Source organism: Rhinolophus sinicus, chromosome 5 (genome assembly GCF_057876585.1).
Source record: "Rhinolophus sinicus isolate RSI-liver-muscle chromosome 5, RSI-T2T, whole genome shotgun sequence".
NCBI lineage: Eukaryota > Metazoa > Chordata > Mammalia > Chiroptera > Rhinolophidae > Rhinolophus > Rhinolophus sinicus.
In genome coordinates, this window is record NC_142505.1 from 89,552,699 (window position 1) to 89,575,979 (window position 23,281).

At 39.9% G+C, this 23,281-nt stretch overlaps 2 protein-coding genes across 6 annotated transcripts in view; one reads left to right on the forward strand and one right to left on the reverse strand.

The window, feature by feature from the left end:
* Positions 1 to 3,251, reverse strand: part of PDE6A (phosphodiesterase 6A) — a 59,211-nt gene extending 55,960 nt beyond the window's left edge. Inside the window, exon 1 of the mRNA XM_019734308.3 lies at positions 3,014 to 3,251. The gene's annotated coding sequence lies outside the window, so the exon portion shown is untranslated. The remainder of the gene's footprint in view (positions 1 to 3,013) is intronic.
* SLC26A2 (solute carrier family 26 member 2) lies at positions 872 to 22,523 on the forward strand. 5 transcript variants are annotated; one of them, XM_019734311.3, is made up of 5 exons: positions 3,249 to 3,461; positions 3,704 to 3,991; positions 11,773 to 11,953; positions 13,849 to 14,578; positions 15,931 to 22,523. In XM_019734311.3, the coding sequence occupies exons 4-5, from the start codon at positions 13,874 to 13,876 to the stop codon at positions 17,458 to 17,460; spliced, it is 2,235 nt and encodes a 744-aa protein (XP_019589870.3). In that variant the 5' UTR covers positions 3,249 to 3,461; positions 3,704 to 3,991; positions 11,773 to 11,953; positions 13,849 to 13,873; the 3' UTR covers positions 17,461 to 22,523. The 5 variants fall into 5 exon arrangements, with proteins under 5 accessions (XP_074169853.2, XP_019589870.3, XP_019589869.3 ...); XM_019734310.3 differs by having other exon boundaries at positions 3,704 to 3,970; XM_074313751.2 differs by having other exon boundaries at positions 3,781 to 3,970.
* The last annotated feature ends 758 nt before the right edge of the window (positions 22,524 to 23,281 follow it).

The following is a 23,281-nucleotide window of genomic DNA, read 5'->3' on the forward strand; positions in this document are numbered from 1 at the left end:
TGTTTAAAATATATATACATGTATTGTCTTGTATATGTATATTTATAGCACAGATCACTGGCTGGCCAACAGCAGGTGTGCATTAGAATCTCCTGGGAGGAAGGGCTTTAAAAAATATCAATACCTGAGCCCGTTCTACATCAATTCAATCATAGTATCTGGGGATGGGATCCGAACATTGTTATCTGTTAAAAGTTCTCCAAGAGATTCTGATGTGCAGCCAGAATTGAGGACTGCTGGTATGGAATAACCTGGAAGGCAACACAGGAAACGTGCTGTGTTTGCCTCCAGAAAGGAACACTGGGGTAAGAATGGAAAGTGTGGGAGGGAGATTTACTTTTCATTGTAAACTCTGATCTTTTAAATTTGTGTACTCTACTTGTTACCTATTTGAAGAACAATCAATTTTTTTTAAGTAAAATACCTATAGCAGTGAAAATGAATCAGACTAGCAAATTGGGAATAGCCCGTTCAATAATGGGAGTCAGTTTGGGGCCCACTACAGTGGGGCCTCAGAGGAAATGACCTGTCTTTGACCCTGGGTGTTCAGGAAGAGCTGAGGAAGTAAGTTCTAAAGTGGCCTCTGAATTGACTGTTTTGCTGGCCCACAGCACCCCTACTTACTACATAACAAGTTACTCTTTGGAAAGCAGTTACGTTTGTAATATGTGAGCCTCCAGCTGCCAGCCACCTCTGTAAACCTTAAACCAACAGGAGGAAAAATGCCCAGGTTTAGATGGGAGGGATAAAGCGATCTGGGTTCTGGCTGGCTGTGTTGCTCACCTGCTGTTATCAAGGAAAAGTAGATTATTAGCCAGTCTCCATTAGCAGGGCTTTGGTTATCTGTTTCACCTCTTAGATTCTTGCTGCAGAGAACTGGGGCATTGATCAAGGTAAGGGAAGAATGGCAGACCACAGTTCAGTTCCATGGGGCCCCCTAGGGATGTGTATGTGGGAGGTGGGGGGACCATGACATTAAATAGTAGCCTGGGATGCTGAACTGGAAGAGAGAGAGGCTCCAACAACCAACCTGATGCTTCCTCTCTAGAACCATCCCCTTGCATTGGGTCATTGCCACATGTTCTTGGGTTCTAGCATCTGACAGCTCCCAGTTTGAAAGTCTACCTCAAAATTTACGACTTGTCAGTTGCATGACTTTGTTAAGTAATTTAATATTCTAAGACTCAGTTTCCTCATCTGTAATATAGATTAAAACATATGGAGTAAAAGAAAAATGATAACCATTATTAAATTAAGCCAGTCTTTATTGGTGTCTATTCCATGCACAGATGGGGGTGGATTCTTAACGTTTGACTAACAGAGTGAGTGTCTGGTTAAGAGTGGACTTTGCAATCAGATGTACCTGGGTTGAAATCATACTATTGTCACTTATTAACTATGTGAGACGTAGGGCACATCACCTAACAGCTCTGAGTCTCATTTGCTCACCTATAAAGAGAGAATCACAGTATAGCACCTCCTCTTGTCAAAAGCTGCTATGAGGGTTAAATAAGATAACAAATGTGAAGAGTTTTGTGCATCCCGGAAAAAAATACCCAGAAATTGGCAGCTGATGCCATTCTGCTTGTTTTGCAGCCTATAGGGAGATGACAAAGTACTTTACGCCCACTGCCTTGCTTGACCCTTTCCAGGACTCTGGGGGTGGATCATTGACTACCCTTTGAAAGGTGAGAACATTGATGCCCACGGAAGTGAGGTGATTTGTCTCCAGTCATAGGGGTAGAGGGTCAGGAGGAGAACCCAGGTGTTCTGATTTCCTGATATGGCTTGTGACTCTGGAAGCTCTGAGTCGATGGGTAACAGAAACTTGAGGACCATCTCTAGATAAAGTTCCTTAAATTTGACGAGGTTCCCTGGAAAGGGAAAGAAAAGAAGTTCATTTTGCTTCCTTCTCAAGTCCTCTTCCATTCCCATCTAGTGGGCCCCAGCAGGCTACAAACAAGAATGAAAACTTAATATATACTTAATATCAAAATCAAGTCTAAGACATGTTTTGAGCCCCAGATTTAGAATGCCATATCTATTTTTCAGTTTTAAAAGCAGGTGCTCTGGGGAAAATATCATCAAGAGTCCTTGACCAAACATTGAAAAAGACTGTCACACTCAACTGTGGACTGATGATGACCCTGTTGAGGTATCTGTTCTCAGCTGTATTTTCAAGAGCATCCAAGTCAGTCTGTGGTCTCCTGGTCAATTGTTAGATCTGTCTGGAATTACTGTTTGGTTCCAGTCATCTCTACCTATCCATGAAAAGCCAAAAAACAAAAAACTACCAATAAACTTTGGCTTTTGAATTTGAGTTCTCATAAAAATAATAACAGTAAAATATCAGAGAGTGGAAAGTTCTGGCGGATAATCAAATCAAGACGCTGTGATAGGATGTGACTGGCTGGGAAGGTGTGGCTGAGGAGAAGGGGGGCCTTTAGGCGGATACTTGAGAAACAAGCAGAAACCAAGTAGGAACCAGTGTTCAGGTCCCAAAAGAGAATCAGCTTGGCTTGGAGGGTAGAGGCCAGGGAGGGTGGAGAGTGGGGTGAGGGAGGGAGACACGCGAGGTGCGGAGGAAGGGGCCGGGGCCTACTGCATGCAGAGCCTTGAGGCATAGGGAGGGATTTGAGTTTATTAATATAAACATCAAGGAAACCCACTGAAGGCTTTAAAGGAGGATTGGAATTACGTTTCACATTTATTTTTACATTTTTAAAAGAGCCACTGGCTCCTGGGCCCTTCGATGGAGAATAAGTTCCACTGGGGCAAAAGCTTCTAACTTTCTAGCTGATCTTTCCTCATTCAGGGCCTGTCTGTCCCCATCTGTACGGGGGGGAGGGGGAGGAGGGAAGAGGGTCCCGAGGAGTTAGGGATAAAGACGATGTCCCTCGCAAACGCAGAGCGCTTTACAGTTCTAGGCAGAGCGCTTCCGCGTCGTTCTAGATATTTTTTCCTCGCTATACGCTCGGGGTTAAAGCGCAGAACCTGCGAATTGCCCCCTTACACGATTCACCGCTGCCCGAGGCCGGGGAGGAACCTCCCCGAGAATCCGGGACGCGTGGCTCCTTCTGCCCAGGACAGCCAATCGCGAGGAGAAAAGCGGCCAGGGGGCGACACCCCCCGCCAGTCCGGGCCGAGTCATTGGCTGGCGGCCGCGTCGCTCGGCCGCGTCGCTGGCCCTCGGTGCCACATGACTGTCATGCCCGGGCGTTAGCTCGGGATTTTCTTCCCACACCTCTCGGCGGGTACCTGCACCCTGCGCCCCTCGGTCCTGGCCGGCCGGGCCCCGCCTCCTCTGGGGCGGACGATGGGCGGGGGAGGGGACGGGCGGGTAAAAGAGAGGCCGGGCCAGGGCCGGGCTGCCTCTGCCCGCGCCGCCGTGTACACTCAGCCCCGCACGGCGGAGAAGGCGCTGCGGGGCCTCGTCGCGCCGGGCAGCCCAGACCCGAGAGGTGAGAAGAGAGGAGGGGACGCGGGAAGGGGGAAGAGAGCGGTGCCGGCCTCCACGCGGCCAGCGGGCCCCTCTTAGAGTCGTCCTGGCCTGTGTCCCAGGTGTGCTGGGAGTAAGCCCGGACCAACGGTCGCGGCGAGCGTCGCTGCCCGGCCGTGGGTGGTGGGCATCCCTCGGGATTATTCCCTGAGTCCGCAGGGGCGGAGGCCGGGTAAGTGTCAAAGCCTCACTCTCCCACCCCAGTGATCCCGGCCCCTGCTCACCTCGGACTGAGGGCTGCCCACCTTCCAGCCCTCACGTCACCCAGAGTACCCCCGCAGATAAAGGTGCTGCCATGTGGACCGAGTCTTCGTCAAACCATCTCTAACCCAGACATCAGGGAGCAGGACCCAGGACATACGAGCTGCCACCACCACCACCCTCTCTCCCTCCCACGCGGACAGATGGTGAAACTGAGGCCAGGACAACAGAGCGGACTTCATTATCTTGGTTTTTAAAACCACACACCTGGTTAAGTACAAGTCAAGACCTGTATGTACTTCTTGGAGACTCATAGACTAAGTTGAAATTCTTTCACTGGATAGATGGAGACACTGCAAGGACATAGAGAGGACCAGGGCCTTGGCGAGAATTACACAGCAAATCATTTACAGAGCTAGGACTTGTACTGCCAAACTCAGAATATCAGGCTGGGCCCTTTACTTGTATAGATAGGTGGGGGGAGCACAGTGAGTGAAAAGCATTCAGGACTTCAAGTCCTTTCTGGCTCCCAGTGTAGTACCTTTTTATTTCTCCTTTTCCCTAGGGGTCTTGGTGTGAAATCTAGAACTAATGTGATATCCAATATTGGGTTAAGAAGTTCTTGCTTTTAAAAATCGAGTCAATAAGAAATGGAGTGTCAAACCTGTTGGAAAGAAATGAGCCCATTTTTTTCTTTCAGGAATCTCAAGGGTCAGAGACTAGTACTTATTTATTGAGCAAACGCTATGTGCCACGCACTGTGGTAGGTACTTGACTTGTGTTAGCTTTACAACAACCCTGCAAGTTAGGTGATGCTGTCCCCATTTGACACGTGAGAAATTCATGCTAAGTAAAATGAAGTTTTTTACCCAGGGCCGTACAGCTGTTGAACAGGGTAGCTGGGATCTGGATGGGGCGCTGTCTGACTCTAGAACATACCCAGTGTTTCTCCAAGTTTGGCCCTCCGCTCACTGGCTCAGAATCATCCAGGGTGCAGTCTTAGAGCTCATGGATTTGCCTGAGAATCTGCATTTTAACAGGTCTCTAGTTTCATATCGCTGTATGTGCTGTAATGTTCTGCCTCCTAAGGTAAGAGCTAGAAATGACACATTCAGGGCTTTTGCAGAGATCTGGATTAGATTTACTAGGGGTGATTTTTGAGCATTGACATAGCTTTTTGTGAGCATAACCCCCCCAGGCTGATGCTTGCCCAACTGTATAATTTCTTGGCACAAGTTTGGTTATGGTGTGTGGGAGGAAGGAGAGGGATCACGCCTTTTTCTTTAACACAGAGCTGTTAAACTATCATCCATCCCTTCACTCAACAATGTTTGTGAAGCACTTAATCAGGGTATACAGCTGTGAACAACACCGAGCAAGTCACTGCCCTCAGGGGAAAGACAGACAATTAACAACAAAGTAAATGTGTGGTGTGAGATGGTGAGAAGGGTCAGGGAGGAAAATAAAGGAGACAGGAGTGCAAAGCAGGAATGGGCCCAGGAGGGGGGCATGGTGTGGGCAGTGGTGCTATTTTATATATTGTGTGTAGGAAGGAACTAATTAAGTCAGTGTCTAAGTAAAAACCTAGCCTTCCAGTTAGAGGGGCAGCAAAAGTAGATGGAGGCAGGAGCCTGTTCGGCTTGTTTGACTGTTGTCTGGGATACAAATTATTCTAACCAAAATGTAGCTACAGAGGTGAATTTTATATCATTACTTCTAATAGAAAAAGAAAATGAAAATGTTGCCAATGCATGTGTGTAATATGGAAGATAATTTCATTCTTAATCCTGTTACCAAACCTGCTTCAAGATGTTTGTTACCTTCACTAATTTAAAGTGATAAAAGACTCAGAAATGAGTTGAGAACTTGGCCACAGAGTATTACTTTGAACTAGCTCCTAAGACCTCTTATCAAGGAAACAAATTTGGGGGCCTTATGGTATTTTAGAGAGAGAGTTAAGTTTGGAAATTGGAAGATGAGTTTTGAGAATCTGGTCCTACCGGTTGAGCAAGTGACTAAAGTTTGATTTTTCTCATACTAGAGATAGGAATTCATATGCTGTTCTCAGATTTATTGATGAGGCAAGTGGGAGATGTGTATGAAATCTTTTTGAAAGCAGCGAATTACTGTGCAAGGACTATTTAATTATTTGATTGTGATTTTACATTGAATTATTTTCCTCGTGGGTATTTCATTATTTGGTATTATATTGGGCTTTATACTAGAAACAATATGCCATAGTGCTTGTGCTATTGATAAAAGACTTGTGGTGGTTCTTTTGTTCGTCATTGACATTAATGAACATTGCTAATCATTTGTGATCATGGGAAATAAGGAAGGTTTTTGGTCTTCATTACATTTACTTGCAACTTCACCTATTTGTTCATTTCAATGAAAATAGATATATAACCATACATACTCAGTGTGAGGCATCGTGTTAGTGCTGGGTTATGTGGAAACAAGAATGACTTCATGTCTGCCCTTAAACGCGTACTCTAGTTTGAGAGACATATAAACTTAAGTGCTAAATAGTTCTATGTAATATGTTGGGGAAGCATAGCCCAGGAAGTTTCAGCCCCCTTATCCTATGGCATTGAGGTGGGCCTTGAAGGGTTAGAAAAAGGACCAAGGTAGATGGAGATAGAAGCGAGAGGCATCCCAGACTAAAAAAACAACACAAACAAAGGTCCAGAGGAGCAAAGGATGCTTATATATATCATGGATTGGTGGTTGGAACATTGCTGTGTGGAAGGAAGCAAAAGAAAGGCAGTGTTGGGCTTCTTCATACATGACTATATTCAAGTTTTTAGACTACAGTCAGTAAGAGGTAGGAAGCCATTGCAGGTTTTTCCAGCGTGTATCCAAATGGTTTAATCTCGTGCTGTTAATGAATGCTTCTTCTGAAGAAGAGGTAGCATAGCATAGCGGTTAAAAAATGTTTGTTCAATTAAGTGTTTAAGGCTAAAGGGGAAGAAAAGGAAAAAACAAACAAACCTGCGTGTATGGAGAGTGCAAAAGTGAAGATGTAGCAACTGGTAACAATTGGTGAATTGCTAAATGGGTGAATTATGAATATAACTGTGTTCCTTTCTTTCAACTCTTTCTGAAGATTTGAAAAGTTTCAAAATAGGCAGTCTGGAGACAGAGAATAGGTTTGAATCAGACAGGCTTTGGTTCCAGTCATGGCTTCAGCACTTACAAGCAGTGTGAATACTCGAAAATTATTTCCAAACTGCACAGTTCACACTTACTCCAGCCTTATTCTAGTCTAACAGATTTTTCCATATAAGAGAAGACTTTTGGTAGATGACTGTTCACATGAATCGCAGGTTAGTGTTAAGAGTTCAAGTTTTCCACAAACTTTAGATCTAGGTTATTTTATTTGGTTCCTGTTTAAGTCCCCTTGTCTGTCTTCTTTTGGATTATTCAGTATTTTCTATGATTCCATTTTGTCTCCTTTGTTGGTTTATTAGCCGTAACTCTGTTATTAATGACATTGCTTTAGGGTTTATAGTATGTATCTTTAACCTATCACAATCACAATCTATCCATTTGTAGGTGTACAGTTCAGTGGCATTAAGTACATTCACTGTGTTGTGTAACCATCACTACTATCTAGTTCCAAGACTTGAAACAGAAACTCTGTAATCTTTAAGGAACCTCCATTCCCCCCAGCTTCTGTAACCAATAATTACTTTCTGTCTCTAAATTTGCCTGTTCTAGATATTTATAAGTGGAATCAACAATATTTGTTTTTTTGTGTTTGGCTTTTTTCACTTAACATAATGGTTTCAGAGTTCTTCCATGTTGTCGACGAAGAGTATTAGAACTTCAATCTTTTTAAATGGCAGAATAATATTCCATTGTATTACACCATGTTTTGTTTATCCACTCATCTGTTGATGGACACTTGGGTTGTTTCCACCTTTGGCTATTGTGAATAATACTATTATGAACATTGGCATACAGGTATTTGTTTGAGTCGCTGTTTTCAATTATTGTGGGGTGTATACTCAGGAGTGGAATTGCTGGTTCATATAATAATTCTGTTTAGCTTTTTGCAGAACCACCAATCTGTTTTCCACAGTGATTGCACCCTTTTACATTACCACCAGCAGTGTATCAATTATCTTTCAAAGAAACAATGATCAGATTTTGAAAGTCAAAGTTAATTGCTCTTTGGAATAACTTTTAAAAATTAAAATAACTTTTTAAAATAAAAACCAATTTATCCATCAAAAACTGCTTATTAAGTGCCTCCTGTGTGGCCAATTCTATGCTAGGTATTGTGAGAGTACACAAAAGTATTGAATAGCTCCCTGAATAATTTTTAATCTAGTTGGGAAGATAAAGCATATATTCAGCAAACATTTATTGAACATCTTAACTATGGGAATTCAGAGAAGAATGAGATACCATTTATGTGCTGATGACCTACATACCCCTCCCCACTCCGTTTTTCCAATGTTTGGCTTCTCTCCTGTGCTTGAAACCTCCTATTTTTAATTGCTTCCTGGGCATCCTCATTTGGACATCTTTTAGAAACCTCAAACCTATGAAACCTAAAGTCAAACTTTTTGTTGTGGCGTATCTTTCCGTTTCCTCTTCTATATTCCCATCCTTTCTTTTGTGTGGTCCACCTCAGAATTCATCTTAGATTTGTCCATTTCCTTTAAGCACCAGAAGATGTACTAAGGTAATGTATAATTGCTTATCAAATGAGTGATGTAGTAAGTGAGTTTTCTCAGAAAGCTTCAGGCCCTAAGCACTGTCTGCAGATTAAAGTCTACTTTTCTCAACTTGCCATACAGTGCCCTCCCGAATCTCCCCCAGGTACCTTTGCAGCTTCCTCTCCCACTAATCACCCATATGCACCGGTACTTGAAACATACCATTCTAATTTCTGATTCATTTCCTCCAACCTCAGAATTACTGCCGTTTATATTCTCTTCTTCCTTACTGTTTTCCAAGTCCTTATCTTTTCAACTCTGACCCAGACTTCAGAGCCCAGGTGAGGTGTGTTGTTTCCTTGAAGCCTTTCTGACTATTCCAGCTCTTGCAGATTTCTTTCCTGCTTAGAGGCTACGATCATAGAAGTTGGCAGCTTCACTTTCGTTTAACAGCGAGGCTGTGGCATACATACATACCCAGTTAGAGCAAAGCATGACTATGGAATCATTGTTTCAGAGGAGGACTTTCCCATTCCCCTCTGAACACTATTGCCCTCTGAAAAGGCATTTCAGCTTCACAAATTGCAAAACTGTTTCATATGCACTGTTAGATTTTTAGTAAGCTGTAATTACTTACTAAAAATAAACACTGTTTCACTTATATCTGCAAATTCCCGAATAGGAGTTGGCTGACCACTATCATCAGGTTTATATAGAAGGGATGTCCCTCTCTTCTAGTCCAGTGCTCTTGGACGCTCAGTACTTCACATGGGAAATTGTACCAGTGCTGCTCTTTAGTCACCTGGATAAGATTGCTTTCTAGGTGGTCATAGCTGCATGTGCCTAATTAAAGAAAATACAGAAATATATTTTCTTTAGTGTTAGCCTAAACTGCCATTATACTTTAATACATGTGTATGTAAATTATTTTTCAAATATTTTGTTGTTTTTTTTCCCCTCCAATTTCTGCAGGGTAATATGGAAGTTTTAAATGTTTTCCTCTTGAATTAGTCCACTCTCAATTATCATTGTTAGTAAAGGGGGAGATTCACCTAGATGCTACAGTAGAATCCTGTTTTATTGAATTTCATGGAATGTGTACTTGGTATTCCAACCTTCTTAAAATGGAAGTCTGATGGTAGACTATATTCTAAGGATGAACACTGTAATTTCTTAATTTTTATTAGTAATTGGTGGTTACTATAATTGAAAGCAATAACAGGCTTGGGGAAGTGAGAGGATTTTTGTGCAAAAAGGGATATTTGAGAAATATGTTCCAAAGAAGATATTTCCACTTGAAAATCAATATTGCTTTGCATCCAACTTTTTCTGTGTTCGAATTATTTGTTTAGTGACTATTTTAGTTCCTACTTTGGAAATACCTGGACACTTTCAAAGATGCACCAGAATGGAGCTTGCCTTCAAGAAGCTTAATTTGTGTGGAGGTCATCCCACAATTTTAAGATAATTTTGAATGTAGTTTTATATTGTCTTGTGTTTTAAAATAGGTTTGAAAAGGAAATAAATGTAGTTTTGAGGACAACTTTGGGGGGTGAGTAGGATAGGTAAGGAGATTATAGATAGCTTTTGGATTGAGACTGATGGCAGAATCAGTTTCACTTCTGGGACTGTTTGTGAGGGAATGCCTAAGTTTTTGAGAGCTAGAGATGGAAAATGACTGTGGCCATGAGTTACAGAGAAAGGAGAATTGGGTATAAATTTGTAGATATCAGTGCTAGGATATTTTGGGTAGCAGGTAGGTAAACCTGGGATATGTACAGCAGCTGAATTCTAAAGTGTTTAGAAATACCTGAAGTTAGAGAAAACTGGATAGGTAGGAGGAATAGTACCATGCTCAAAAAAAAGCTATTCTTGGAGTCCTAAAACCTGGATTTTATTACCTAGCTGAGTCACTTACAAGTTAAATAAATTACTAAATTAGACAAGGCCTTCACTTTATAATCTATGTATATATTCAAAGTGGGCTTCTTATAGATAGCATATAGTTGGGTCTTATTTTTATTTTATTTTATTTTTTATCCCATCTGAGAGTCCTCTGTCGTTTAATTGGAATGTTGAGACCATTCACATTTAATGTGATATTTATATGTTTGGATTAAACCCTGCCATCTTGCTAGCTGTTTTCAACTTGTTCCATCTGTTTTTTCGGTCTCTTTCCCCCCCTCTTTTTCTGCTTTCTCTTGGGTTGAGAATTTTTAATGATTCCATTTTATTTCCACAATTGACTTATTATTTATACCTTTAAAAAAAATTTAGTGGTTACCCTTGGGTTTACAATATACATATTTAACTAATCAGGGCCTATTTTCAAACACTCATATCATTTCTCATCTAGTATAAGACCTTACAGTTCCCAATTCCCCCTCCCATTCTTGGTGCTGTTGTCTTTATACATTTTATTTTGTATATACTATAAACAAAATGTATTCCTATTTTTGCTTTGACAGTTATCTTTCACAGCAATTAACAATTTAAAATATGGATTTTATTTTATCTTCATATGTTCCATTTTTTGTTGTGTAGACCTGAGTTTCTGTCTGGTGTATGTTCATATAGTAGTGCTGGTCTGCTGGCAATAAGTGCTCTTAGTGGTTTTATGCCTGTGAAAGTTTTTATTTCTCCTTCATCTTTTAAAAGGTATTTTCTCTGGGTATAGAATCTGGGTTGATAGTTATATTTCTGTGATAAAGATATCACTCTGTCACCTTCTAGGTTGTATGATTTCTAATAAGAAGTCTTATCTTTGTATGTAATGTGTGATGTTTTTCCTTTGACTGTCTTCAGGATTGTATTTTTGTATTTTGTTTTCAGCAGCTTGAATATGAAACGTGTAGGCATGAGGTTTTGTTTTGTTTTTATTTTTATATTTGTCCTTCTTGGTATTCTCTGAGATTCTTGGATGTATAGTTTGGTGTCTGTCATTAATTTCGGAAGATTCTTGGCCGTTTGGTCTTCAAATGTTTCTTCTGCCCATTCTCAGTCTTCTCCTTTTGTGATTCTAAGTATGCACATGTTAGATTGTTTAATATGTCCCACAGCTCTTGGATATTCTCTTACATTATTGTTATTGATTTTTTTTAATTCTGTTTTTCTCTTTGCATTTCATGTTTATACAGTTTTTATTGATCCATCTTCAATTTCATTGATTTTTTTCTTTGGCTCCGTCAAGTTTACTGATGATCCTATCAAAGGCGTTCTTCATCTCTGTGACTCTGTTTTTCACTTTTAGCATTTTCAATTTGATTCTTTCTTACAGTTTCCATCACTCTGTTGTACTTTCTAGTATTAATTTTTATCTTTTTCCTCCCCAGATAGCAGCCCTATAGGGCAAGATGTGACTTTTTATTTAGTTTTTTCTTATGCCTCTTTTGCACATCTTAGGTTTGGAAAAGCCTTTTGACCCAGAATCACTAAGAGCTGTTCCAAGATAGAAGGACAGGACATAAGAAGTGCACTCAAAGTAGCTTGGCCTGAAAATAGGAAGTGAGAAGAGAGTTACAGACTGGCTGCATTGAGGAATGAAGACCCTCTGTCTTCCACCAATCTGATTGCCTTGCTCAGGGTAAGTAGCCATCTAAATCTATTCTTTGCTTCTTTATCTACTTAACAAGACCATCAAAATAACTATTGTTTTACTCTTGGTTAGTGGGATGACCCTTCATCCTAAACAAAATGTGCATTACTTTTACGTATCTTGTGTTCTTCAGTGGGGTATAGGTCCTGGATTATGGCATCTTGGTAATGTTACGTTTATAGAACTTTACAAGGGCCTATTTTTCTGTCAATTCCAAAACAGGAAACTTCCTAAATCCTCCATCTAATATATTTTCTCTCTCTCTGGCTACAGTCATAAATTTGTTTATTCATTTATTCTTTCATTCTTTTAAACATTTTGCAAGCCTGCTCTCTCAAAGTTATTATATCACGTTCCTTGATTATTACAATGATGAACAAGATGTCCTTCACACTGATTTGTGAATTACTTAGTAAACAGTTAACACTCTATTTCCTTGAGAGCCTGTTTCTTTTCCTCCTCTTTTACTCTTTTTTATTTTATTTTATTTTATTTTATTTCATTTCATTTCATTTCATTTCCATTTCCATTTCCATTTCCATTTCCACTCCCACTCCCACTCCCACTCCCACTCCCACTCCCACTCCCATTCCATTCCATTTCATTTTTTTAAGGAGGGTGCAGCTCACAGTGGCCCATGCGGGGCTTGAACCGGCAAGCTTGTTATTAGCACTGCACTCTAACCAACTGAGCTAACTGGCCACCCTATTTTTTACTCTTATTACAAGATTTTTGTTGTTATCCCTTCTCTCTTTTTGGTTAATTTTACCTTCTTCATTTTCCTATAGTTCTTAGTGGTAGGTCTTTTTTTTTTTTAATTAAAATTTATTGGGGTGATAATGGTTAGTAAAATTACATAGGTTTTAAGTGTACCATTCTGTAATACGTCATCTATATATACACTGTGTGTTCACCACCCAGAGTCAGTTCTCCTTCCATCACCATATATTTGACCCTGTTTACTCTTATCTAACACCCTCCATGGTAGGTCTTATTATGGCTCTAGTTCTGTAGTTTAGGACCCAGAGATGCAGGACCACCTGGTTGCCCTCCACATAGGATGCAGGACAACCTTGTTTCAGCCTGAGTTTCAGACTGCATATTTAGAATAGTAAAGCAAATCTTTCTTTGCATGGACTGGGTGGATATGACTCCATACTAGAACAGAGTAAAATAGACCAAAACCTTCTCGAGCACTTATCAGACATGCCCCAGCAGCCCACCCCATGCTCTAGACATTTGTGTGCTTCAACAATCTCTTATCAATTTCTCTCTCCTCTTTCCTATAAGTAAAGGGGAATTGTCCAAAGACCTAACTGCATTCTGCCCTAGTTTCTTTCTTTTTCCAAAAACATTTATCTTTACTCTGTCACCTGTTTTTTCTTCTTTCTGTTTATTTTCAACAATTAGTTGAAAAGCCACCTCCCTTCCCAAAAAGGACTATCTTCCTTATTTCAGGGACTTGCAGGTAGGGGTGAATGTTTGGGACTAGATCCTATTTTGCAGTCTATGTGGGAGTGACAAACCTGGAAAGAAGACATTTGATAGCACATAGAAAGGAGGAGACAGGCCACCCTGATACCTTTTCTGGAGAAAAAACTACAGGAGATCTAGGCAGAGATGGAAAAGAATTCTTGAATGATTTATACTCTTGGGAAGTCCTGTATCCAGTGACTTATTTGATTTGACATGGCTATTTAGGGTCTGGTTCTTTTTTGCCCCCTGACCAAGACAAATGAGGTTCAACTAAGGAAAGTGAATATAAAATAACTACCCCGAAACTGAACGCCTCTTAATTCTCATGAATGACAAGCAGGGCTGTTAAAATGTGTGAGCACTGAGAATTACTTAATCAGTTAACCTTGGTATTTTCTCTGGGGTAGGAGGCTGAAGCATCTATCGCCAGAAATGTCTTCAGAAAGTACAGAGCAACATGACCTTTCACCCACGGACTCAGTTGAAGGAAATGACCAATACAGTCTTCCATCTAGGATCCACCTGGAACTTGAAAAGGAATCAAGTACTGACTTCAAGCAATTTGAGGCTAGTGATCAATGCAGACATTATGCTAGGATCCACGTGGAGCCTCAAGAGAAATCAAATACTAACTTTAAGCAGTTTGTCATAAAAAAACTACAGAAGAGTTGCCAATGTAGCCCAACCAAAGCAAAAAATACGATTTTTGGTTTCCTTCCTGTTTTGCAGTGGCTCCCAAAATATGACCTGAAGAAAAACATTTTAGGAGATGTGATGTCTGGCTTGATTGTGGGCATCTTGCTGGTGCCCCAGTCCATTGCTTATTCCCTCTTGGCTGGCCAAGAACCAATCTATGGTCTGTACACATCCTTTTTTGCCAGCATCATTTATTTCCTGCTGGGGACTTCCCGTCACATCTCTGTGGGCATTTTTGGAATCCTGTGCCTTATGATTGGGGAGGTAGTTGACCGAGAACTGAGCAAAGCTGGCTACGACACTGCCCACACTGCCCCTTCTTCAGGAGTGGTTTCAAGTGAGAGCACGTTATTAAACCAGACGTCAGGCAGGATATGTGACAGAAGTTGCTATGCAATTGCAGTTGGCAGCACCGTAACCTTTATGGCTGGAGTTTATCAGGTAAGAAAAAATGGAATAAGTGGTTGTTTCTGGCAAAAGAAATCACTATGCATGAAATTTCAGATGTTAAATTTGTTTATTGAACAAAAGGATCTCAAATACCATAATAATTAAAGCTATCTTTTATTGAATGCTCAGGACATGGGAGGGGTAGAGCCAAAATTCAAACCCCGCTTTGACTCTACAAGTGAGACAAGGCTGCTTCTCTTTTCTCAACCCTCGGCTGCCTCTTCACCGATGAATTTCAGTCAGCCAGATTTTAATTATTTGGTTGTAAAAATTTAGACCAAAAAGAAACCCCAGACCACCCAGTATAACTCCTTAATTTTATATGTCGAGAAACATTGCTTTGCTTGAGACGATGTGTGCTGGGTTATTGGCAGGGTCAGCATTAAGAGTCAGGCAGGAGGGTAACAGAAAGGGGGTTGGGAGAAGAGGAACGCAGTGTTTCAAACTATAGACGACAACCCCCACCCTTTCCTTTAGAAGAGCTGCTCTAATGAGTAGCTCTCACTAAAGATAGTTCTCTTGGACTCTTGGGGAGGGAAAAAGTTGAGGACCACTATTTTTTATTTTCAGCCAGAGAAAGGATTAGAAATGAGATTCTTGGGTCTCCCATAGAATCCACTAATCTGCCATTATCATCATGCCCCTGCGTTTTGGCATTCAGGAGTCAGTGCCGGCATTAAACCTCTTCTCTATTACAGGCATTTGGAACCAGTGAGAGAAGGGAAAGAGTAGCTCACTGTTTTGGTTCTTGGATGAGGACGAGAGGGAGGAAGGGTGATGTGCAGAAGACTTGTGTTCCTCAGAGTCCAGTTTTGCTTTTTTGTTAGCACGCCTCACCAAGAATGAAGACGAGTGCTACAGAATTCTGAGGGATTATTGGGAAGAGGAAAAAAGAAATTAAAAAGTTGTATCTTTGAGGATGCAGAAAATATGGGAAGTAGTATGGTATAAGCACATATACAATGGATGAGACTAGTTTCCAGTAAGAGTTTAGATTAACAAGCATGATAATAATTTTAAAAGTGTGATTCTATTTGGATGTGAATCTAATTTTTGGTTTTATCAGTTAAGAACTTCACTTTTATGGTAATGATCCGTAATTTAAAGAAAATACATAGTTTTTTAATTAGAAGATTTTTTCCAGTTTGAGTTTTTGTGATTTCTTGTGGGTCTTTGAGAATTTTTTTCTTTCTGAAAGAGCTTTGAACCTTATTCAAGTTTAAGATGTGTTATAGAAGAAGATAGTCTCCATGCAAAAACAAACTAACAGGAACGCCAGGGTAATACAGGACTTAGAGGCCCTTTCCCATTTGTGTCTAACACCTATATCTCCTTCCTTCCAGGTAGCAATGGGCTTCTTTCAAGTAGGTTTTATTTCCGTCTACCTCTCGGATGCCTTGCTGAGTGGATTTGTCACTGGTGCCTCCTTCACTATTCTTACATCTCAGGCCAAGTACCTCCTTGGGCTCAACCTTCCTCGGAGTAATGGCGTGGGCTCGCTCATCACTACTTGGACACATATCTTCAGAAACATCCATAAGACCAACCTCTGTGACCTCATCACCAGCCTTTTGTGCCTTTTGGTTCTTGTGCCAACCAAAGAGCTCAACGAGCACTTCAAGTCAAAGCTGAAGGCACCGATTCCTACTGAACTCTTTGTCATTGTGGCCGCCACGTTAGCCTCTCATTTTGGAAAACTAAATGAGAAATACAATACCAGTATTTCTGGACATATTCCCACTGGGTTCATACCACCCAGAGCACCGGACTGGAACTTAATTCCTAGTGTGGCTATAGATGCAATAGCTATGTCTATCATTGGTTTTGCGATTACTGTATCACTTTCTGAGATGTTTGCCAAAAAACATGGCTACACAGTTAAAGCTAATCAAGAAATGTATGCCATTGGCTTTTGCAATATCATTCCTTCCTTCTTCCACTGCTTTACTACTAGTGCAGCTCTTGCAAAGACATTGGTTAAAGAATCAACAGGCTGCCAAACTCAGCTTTCAGGTGTGGTGACAGCTCTGGTTCTTTTGTTGGTCCTCCTGGTAATAGCTCCTTTATTCTATTCCCTTCAGAAAAGTGTCCTTGGTGTGATCACGATTGTAAATCTCCGGGGAGCTCTGCGTAAATTTAGGGATCTGCCCAAGATGTGGAGGGTCAACAGAATGGATACAGTGATCTGGTTTGTTACTATGCTGTCCTCTGCGCTGATCAGTACTGAAATAGGCCTGCTTATTGGGGTCTGTTTCTCTATGTTTTGTGTCATCCTCCGCACTCAGAAGCCAAAGAGTTCATTGCTTGGCTTGGTGGAAGAGTCTGAAATATTTGAATCCATGTCTGCTTACAAGAACCTTCAGGCTAAGCCAGGCATCAAGATTTTCCGCTTTCTAGCCCCTCTCTACTACATAAACAAAGAATATTTTAAATCTGCTTTGTACAAAAAAACTCTCAACCCAGTCTTAGTAAAGGCAGCTCAGAAGAAGGCGGCAAAAAGAAAGATCCAAGAGGAAACAGTGACTTTCAATGGAATCCAGGATGAAGTTTCAGTGCAATTTTCCCGTGATCTCTTGGAGCTCCACACCATAGTGATTGACTGCAGTGCAATCCAGTTTTTAGATACAGCTGGGATCCATACACTGAAAGAAATTCGCAGAGATTATGAAGCCATTGGCATCCAAGTTCTGCTGGCTCAATGCAACCCCTCTGTGAGGGATTCCTTGGCCCGGGCAGAGTATTGCCAAAGGGAAGACGAAAACCTCTTTTATAGTGTATATGAAGCGGTGGCTTTTGCAGAAGAAACTCAAAATCAGAAAGGAATATGTATTCCTAATGGTCAGAGTCTTTCCATTGATCAATTGAATAAGTAAATGGAAGGAAGAATAATGATTAGCCAATAGCAACTTGTACACTTGACATTTTAACCTATTGGCTAGATATTATTCTTCCTTCAAAGCTGATGGCCTTTGTAGATACACAAATACAGCAGAGTTTATAGTTAGGCAGAATCAAAAAAGAAGAAAATATTGGGGTTTCAAGCTTTCTTGCAGATATGAGGTATTCTTGGCATTAAATATCTATTATGTAGTAGCCCTAAAACTTAGTGACCATCCTCTTTTAGGAGATAGGCATTTGGACTCTTCCTTCTCAAGGAGGTTAAGGGGTGAAGTTGACATTTACATGAGAAGTGCTGGAACCTACATGATACGGTTCTTGGGAGACAGTGGAAAGGAGGCAGGGAAAGAATGTTGTGCCAGCTCTTGTACCAGCAGATCTAGAGGCTTCTGGAGCACAAGGTAATAACTAGACAAGTTTGTTCTTCTTTAGACTTCTCTATACCCAGTCTTTGCTCCCCAGATGGCAGCAGGATCTCTGGTGTTTAATAGGAAAGCACCATTCCTTTCTTTAAGGCAGGGACCTGGGCACCATCCCATCAGGAGTCTGATGGCTGGGCATGTTTGTGAAATCCTACTAGCCGGCTTCACATTTTATAGAGCACTCTCTGTAATACATGTTTCCAGTCATGCCTTTTTTTTTTAGGGTAAGTAGGTAAGCAAAGAGCTCTTCATAATCAGCAAAAATGATGGGAATCCTCCCTATCTTTTCTGTGATCTCTATCTGTCCCTGTTTTCTGAGTATTTCCCTACCACTAAGCTCTAATTTAGCTTTCAGTTTTTAGTGTATTTCCCATGAAAACTGCTATGGCTGATCACCAGTGACAAGCTTGCCAGATAAGAGGCAGAATGCTGACTCTGCAATTCTATACAGCATTTTAAATAAACTTGAGGCAAACTGTTAAGGACAGATTGCAAATAGGAATGATTGACACTTTCACTTAAGAATTTGTTTACTTAGCAGTGGATTTTTTTCCTTCTCATGACATTTTAGCAAGGGTCTGTTGGGGATTGACAGTCTTTTTCAAATAGAAGCTACTGTTCATCTTTCCTCTGCAAGAAAAATTTATTGTAACCAATGGAAAAGAATGCACAGAAGCTTCCAAAGGAACATCAATAATTAATTTGTAGATGTTTTAGTGAAAACAAAGTTAATGCTTACTGCCATGGGCCCTATTGATTTACAATAAATATTGATGACAGTGACAGCTTTTAACTCCTTGGGCTACCTAAAACAATTATGCAAGAGTATTTTAGAAGCATTACATTCATACAACCCAATTATGTGTTATTTATGATAGCTGGCCACAGGTTGTGGCTACAAGAGTTCCTTTTGAAAAGAAAGAAAGTCTCTGACATTGAAAGCTTATAGTTAGGTATCTGGACCTTGACAGGTGAGAAAAAAACAGGTTTTCCAAAGTTAAGACTAGGAGACTAATTTGTGTGAGATTGAAACATTTAAAACAAAATATTTTCAAAAGTGCAAAATCATTTTTTAACTTGTTCCTACATTCTAAACAATTTAAATATTTATGAGCAGCAAACCCTATATGTAGGGCATGCGTTGGAGTTGGACCTTTTTAAACATATTTAGCTCTCTTGTCTCCATAAACTGTAAGTGTTGTTTTTCTGTTGGTAGAGCTCTGCCCATCTGTTTACATGGAAATTACCTTTCTGTTATTAGAGCATTTTCTCGGTAGAAAAGCTGGATGTCTGTTTTTGAGGTGATTGACATCGTGATTAAATGTAAGTGTCCTGAATTTTGACATCCTTTTAGAGCTTAAGTCTAGAATTTCAGAAATGTTAACTGCTGTTTGTATTCGTGGTTTTTTGGGTTGTTTTTAGCCAATATTCGCTCTTTCTATCCAGTTTTATGAATAGTAAAATTGTAGTATCTTGGTCAATCCTTTGTTTTCCCTCTTGTCTCCCTTCCCCAACCTATGTTTGAATCTAGACCATTATAGATGTCTGATGGCATGTGACAGAATAATTAGTACATGCTTAACACAACTCTATAATTTATCAAACACTAGCACAGCAGCAAAAAAAAAAGTCCAAAGAATTTGAAAAATCCCTTAGAAGAATGGAGTAATAGGATTTGACCTTTACCTGACATTTCTCTCCATATGTGGATATAAACAATTCTGGAGCTTTATACAATTAGCAGATTCTTGAATTGTGTTCTGGTTTATACTTCCGCCACCCAAACAAACAAACAAACAAGGTAGCCAGCTTGTAAAAAAATTTAAGATTTCACTAGAATTTGTATCTTATCCTCCTTGCTCGGGCTGAGGTCTGCCTATACTCACACGTTTTTAAAATTTTTTGATTGCTGGTATTTAAAGAAATCAAAGCCTAATTCGTCAACAAAACTAATGTTTCCATTTGCTTTCTTACTCAAGGCCTTAGACTTGTAGGTCATTAGGTGATGTTTTACAAACTTTATTGATACAAAACTATCTTGCTTACTCTAAACTTTATAGTCTAAATGAAGCATTTTCTCATTGCTTATTGACAAATGTACAAAATTCTGCATATCTTAAAATGATCACAATTGAAATGTAGCGTGTACACTCTTACTGGCTAAAACTCTTACAATCTTATTTTTAGATTTGTTACAATCAGCGGAGTGGAGTGTACCAAGGCACAGAGGCTAAGGATAACATTCAAGATAGGAGTGAAGGGAATAGACCATTGAAAAGACTATCTCTGACCAAACAAGGGAAAAAAAGAGAGGGACTCAGTTGAATAGGATATAATCCCTGCTTAGCCCCACACAGCAGTAAGGGTGTCAGGATTAGGAGCCACGCTACAGTTTAAGAGCAGGGTCAAAACTAGGTTCTGTTTCTAGAAGGGGCAGGGCACAGATTCACCCAAGATGAAAGAACTGAGGAGCATGCAGTAGCCAGGGGTGGGGCAAAAGCCTAGGTTGACCTACTCGGGAGCACTTGTGGCTGTAGTGCTGTCTGTGCTTCTGATGGTAGTAAAATTGACAGATGTCTAGTTGACAATTACTTTTTAAAATTTTTAACTAGGACGAAAGCAAAACAAGATTTGGGTAGTCTGATTTAATAAACAGCTGTGGGCACTGAAGCCAAATTGTTGGTAAATTTACAGTATGGTAAATGATGATCTTTAAACGTGTATCATCTTCTCTTAGAACTTTGTCATTTAAGAACACATTGGATGTTAGCTGTGTCTTAATATAAAAATGAGAAAAGGGCTGTAGTGAATTTCTTGGGAACTTAAAATTGAGTCTAGGAGTTCTAATGATAAATTCAAGATCTGATCCTCATTAATGTTTTTAATGAATTGTCTTCATCCATGCAGTGCTAAAGATGAGCTGTAGGTTCTTTTTGCAGCAGTGTAGATAATACCTCAAATACTTCCTGAGGACTTATGCAGGAGTCTAGGGCCCTGTGCCAGGCGCTGGGACTATGGTAGTAAATCCAGTAGGTGGGCTGTATGGTTATGGGCACTTAGAGGTGTTTATGGAGGAGCTGAGCTAAGTCTGGACTGAGGTCTAAGCAGGAGGCGGGCAACTGAGGCAAGCAAGGAGGCAGAGATGCTCTCGGTCTAGTCAGGGAATGGTTCCCCAGTGACGTGGTAAAAACCCAATCGATAGGACTTAGACATGCTTAATTTTTCTGTTCTTTAATGTTTCTCTGTTTTTTTCCTCTGATGTTTTATCTGTTCTGTTGAAGCCTTATTTGAAACTGAGCTTAAAAACTGCAAAAGGAGGAAATTGGATCTAGAAAGCTTTTAGGCTCTAAAGTAATTTGGCTTTTTTTTTTTTTTTTTTGGTATAAAGATTTTATATAATCATGAATGGAATCATTAATTTGAGTGCTAATAACAAGAATGAAAATTATAATGTAACAGGCCAAAATAATGCTCAGCTGGTTTGTTATAGCCTATTATTAAAGTAAAATACTATTGAAATACTGTAAGTTAAAGGTATATTTTAGTTATTTTCTAACATTAGTAACTAGGAATGGAGAATTTAGATGTGGGAGTGGGGGAGATTTATTTTTATAAGGTAATTTTTTATTCTGACAACTATTTTTTTAAAAAGTTTTTTGCACCTTAAATTTTAAAGTAAACATGTTAAATACAGTTAGGAAAGTTAATTAAGCATCATATTTAACAGTGGGTGTTTTTGGTGTGTATTTTCTTTTTCTCTCAGTGACGTACAATAGGAAGGAGATACTGAATTATGAAAACTGGGATAATGAAGGACACCAAATGCCTTTACTGGAAATACCATGTTTGTAAGTCTCTACTGGAACCATATATAACCTTAGACTTGAATTATGACTCTGAAAAAGGCCAAATAATTACAATCTTATTACAAAATACCAATGACTGAATTTCTAACTGAAGGTTTTTCAGTTAGCAAACAGACAAGCAGCCTAAGCCAGAAAGGATTTTTAACTGCAGGTTTAATACAATTATTTTAAGGAGTTCTCTTCCCACACCATATCCCCCATCCCTAAAATAATAACATACTTGGCATCGAACAGCTGTTCTTTTTATTTCAAATCAATTAGAAAATTACTGTTTGAATTCTGATGCTACCATGATTTCTCAAAAATTAGTGTGAACAAACCAATCTATATAAAATGCCATCTTTTTGTCTCCTTTGCAATTTTATATACAAACCAAGACAATATCAGGGTGACAGGTGAATGAACTCAAATTCTCAATCTTGTCTATTCTAAAAAAAGTATACTGCCTTTTCTTTTCCAATTATTCAAGGCCAGTGGCTTTTAGGAATATGTTTTGTATCACGTATATCTTTTTTAATTAAAGCAAGTGCCTTTATGCTATTCCACATGAATCATGCTTAACACTCTACGGGATAAGGATGAGTTATTGATGAACTGCAGCCTATTGCAGGAGAGGGGGCGTTGGTTAATAGCAGATCCTTTTCTTCCAGAAAGATGTTCGTGATGTTTATCATGTGAGATCCTGTATGTGTTGAGAACTAGAGATGTCATTTCATTTGTTTGCTAATAAATTGTTAAACTAATAAAATATTACTCTGTGTCTAAATTATTTAAGTGCGGCGGGGAGGTTCTAACTAAGAAATACATTTAGGTCACCAGTGAGCTTTAAAATACCATTTCTTTACTTCTGGAGAGTAATTCGGTCATTAATTTTTCCCAAATGTAACAAAAGGAACTGTCCTTATAGAAAGTTATAAAGATTAAAAAAAACACAATTCTTTCCTTTTTGCGTTGTGGTCCTGAGGAATTATTTAACCTTTTGGGGACTCATTTTTTCGTCGGTGAAGAGGAGAGGAGGGCTAGATGGCTTCAGGACCCTTCCAGCTTGAGGACCCTTCCAGCTCTCATGTTGCATGATTCCTATTACTGTGTTGAAATCAGAAAATCCGAATCTGACTCATGTTTTACTACTGTCCAACTTCTAAATTTTGGTAAGGGAATTTTGAGCCACATTTTTTTCATTAGTAAATTGAGGCTAACACCTTATACCGACTAAGTGAGAGAACTGGGAGTGGAATTCCAAACTGGAGCACCCTTTTGAGGAATAATCTGCACCCCCACAATCTGCCCATACCTGCAATGACGCCTCTCCCCAAATGTCCTCCCTTTCCTACATCTCTCCACTCAGTGGAAGTGTGGGTACAGAGTTAAGGACAATTTTCAGTCTTCTTTTTGCAGTACTTGGTTGTCTTCCCTCTCAATCTCTACCCTGTCAGAGAAATTAAACTAGTCGCTCCTGTTTCTTCAGTTGGCCAAATGTCTCCCTTATGTAGGTCACCTCTGCCCTC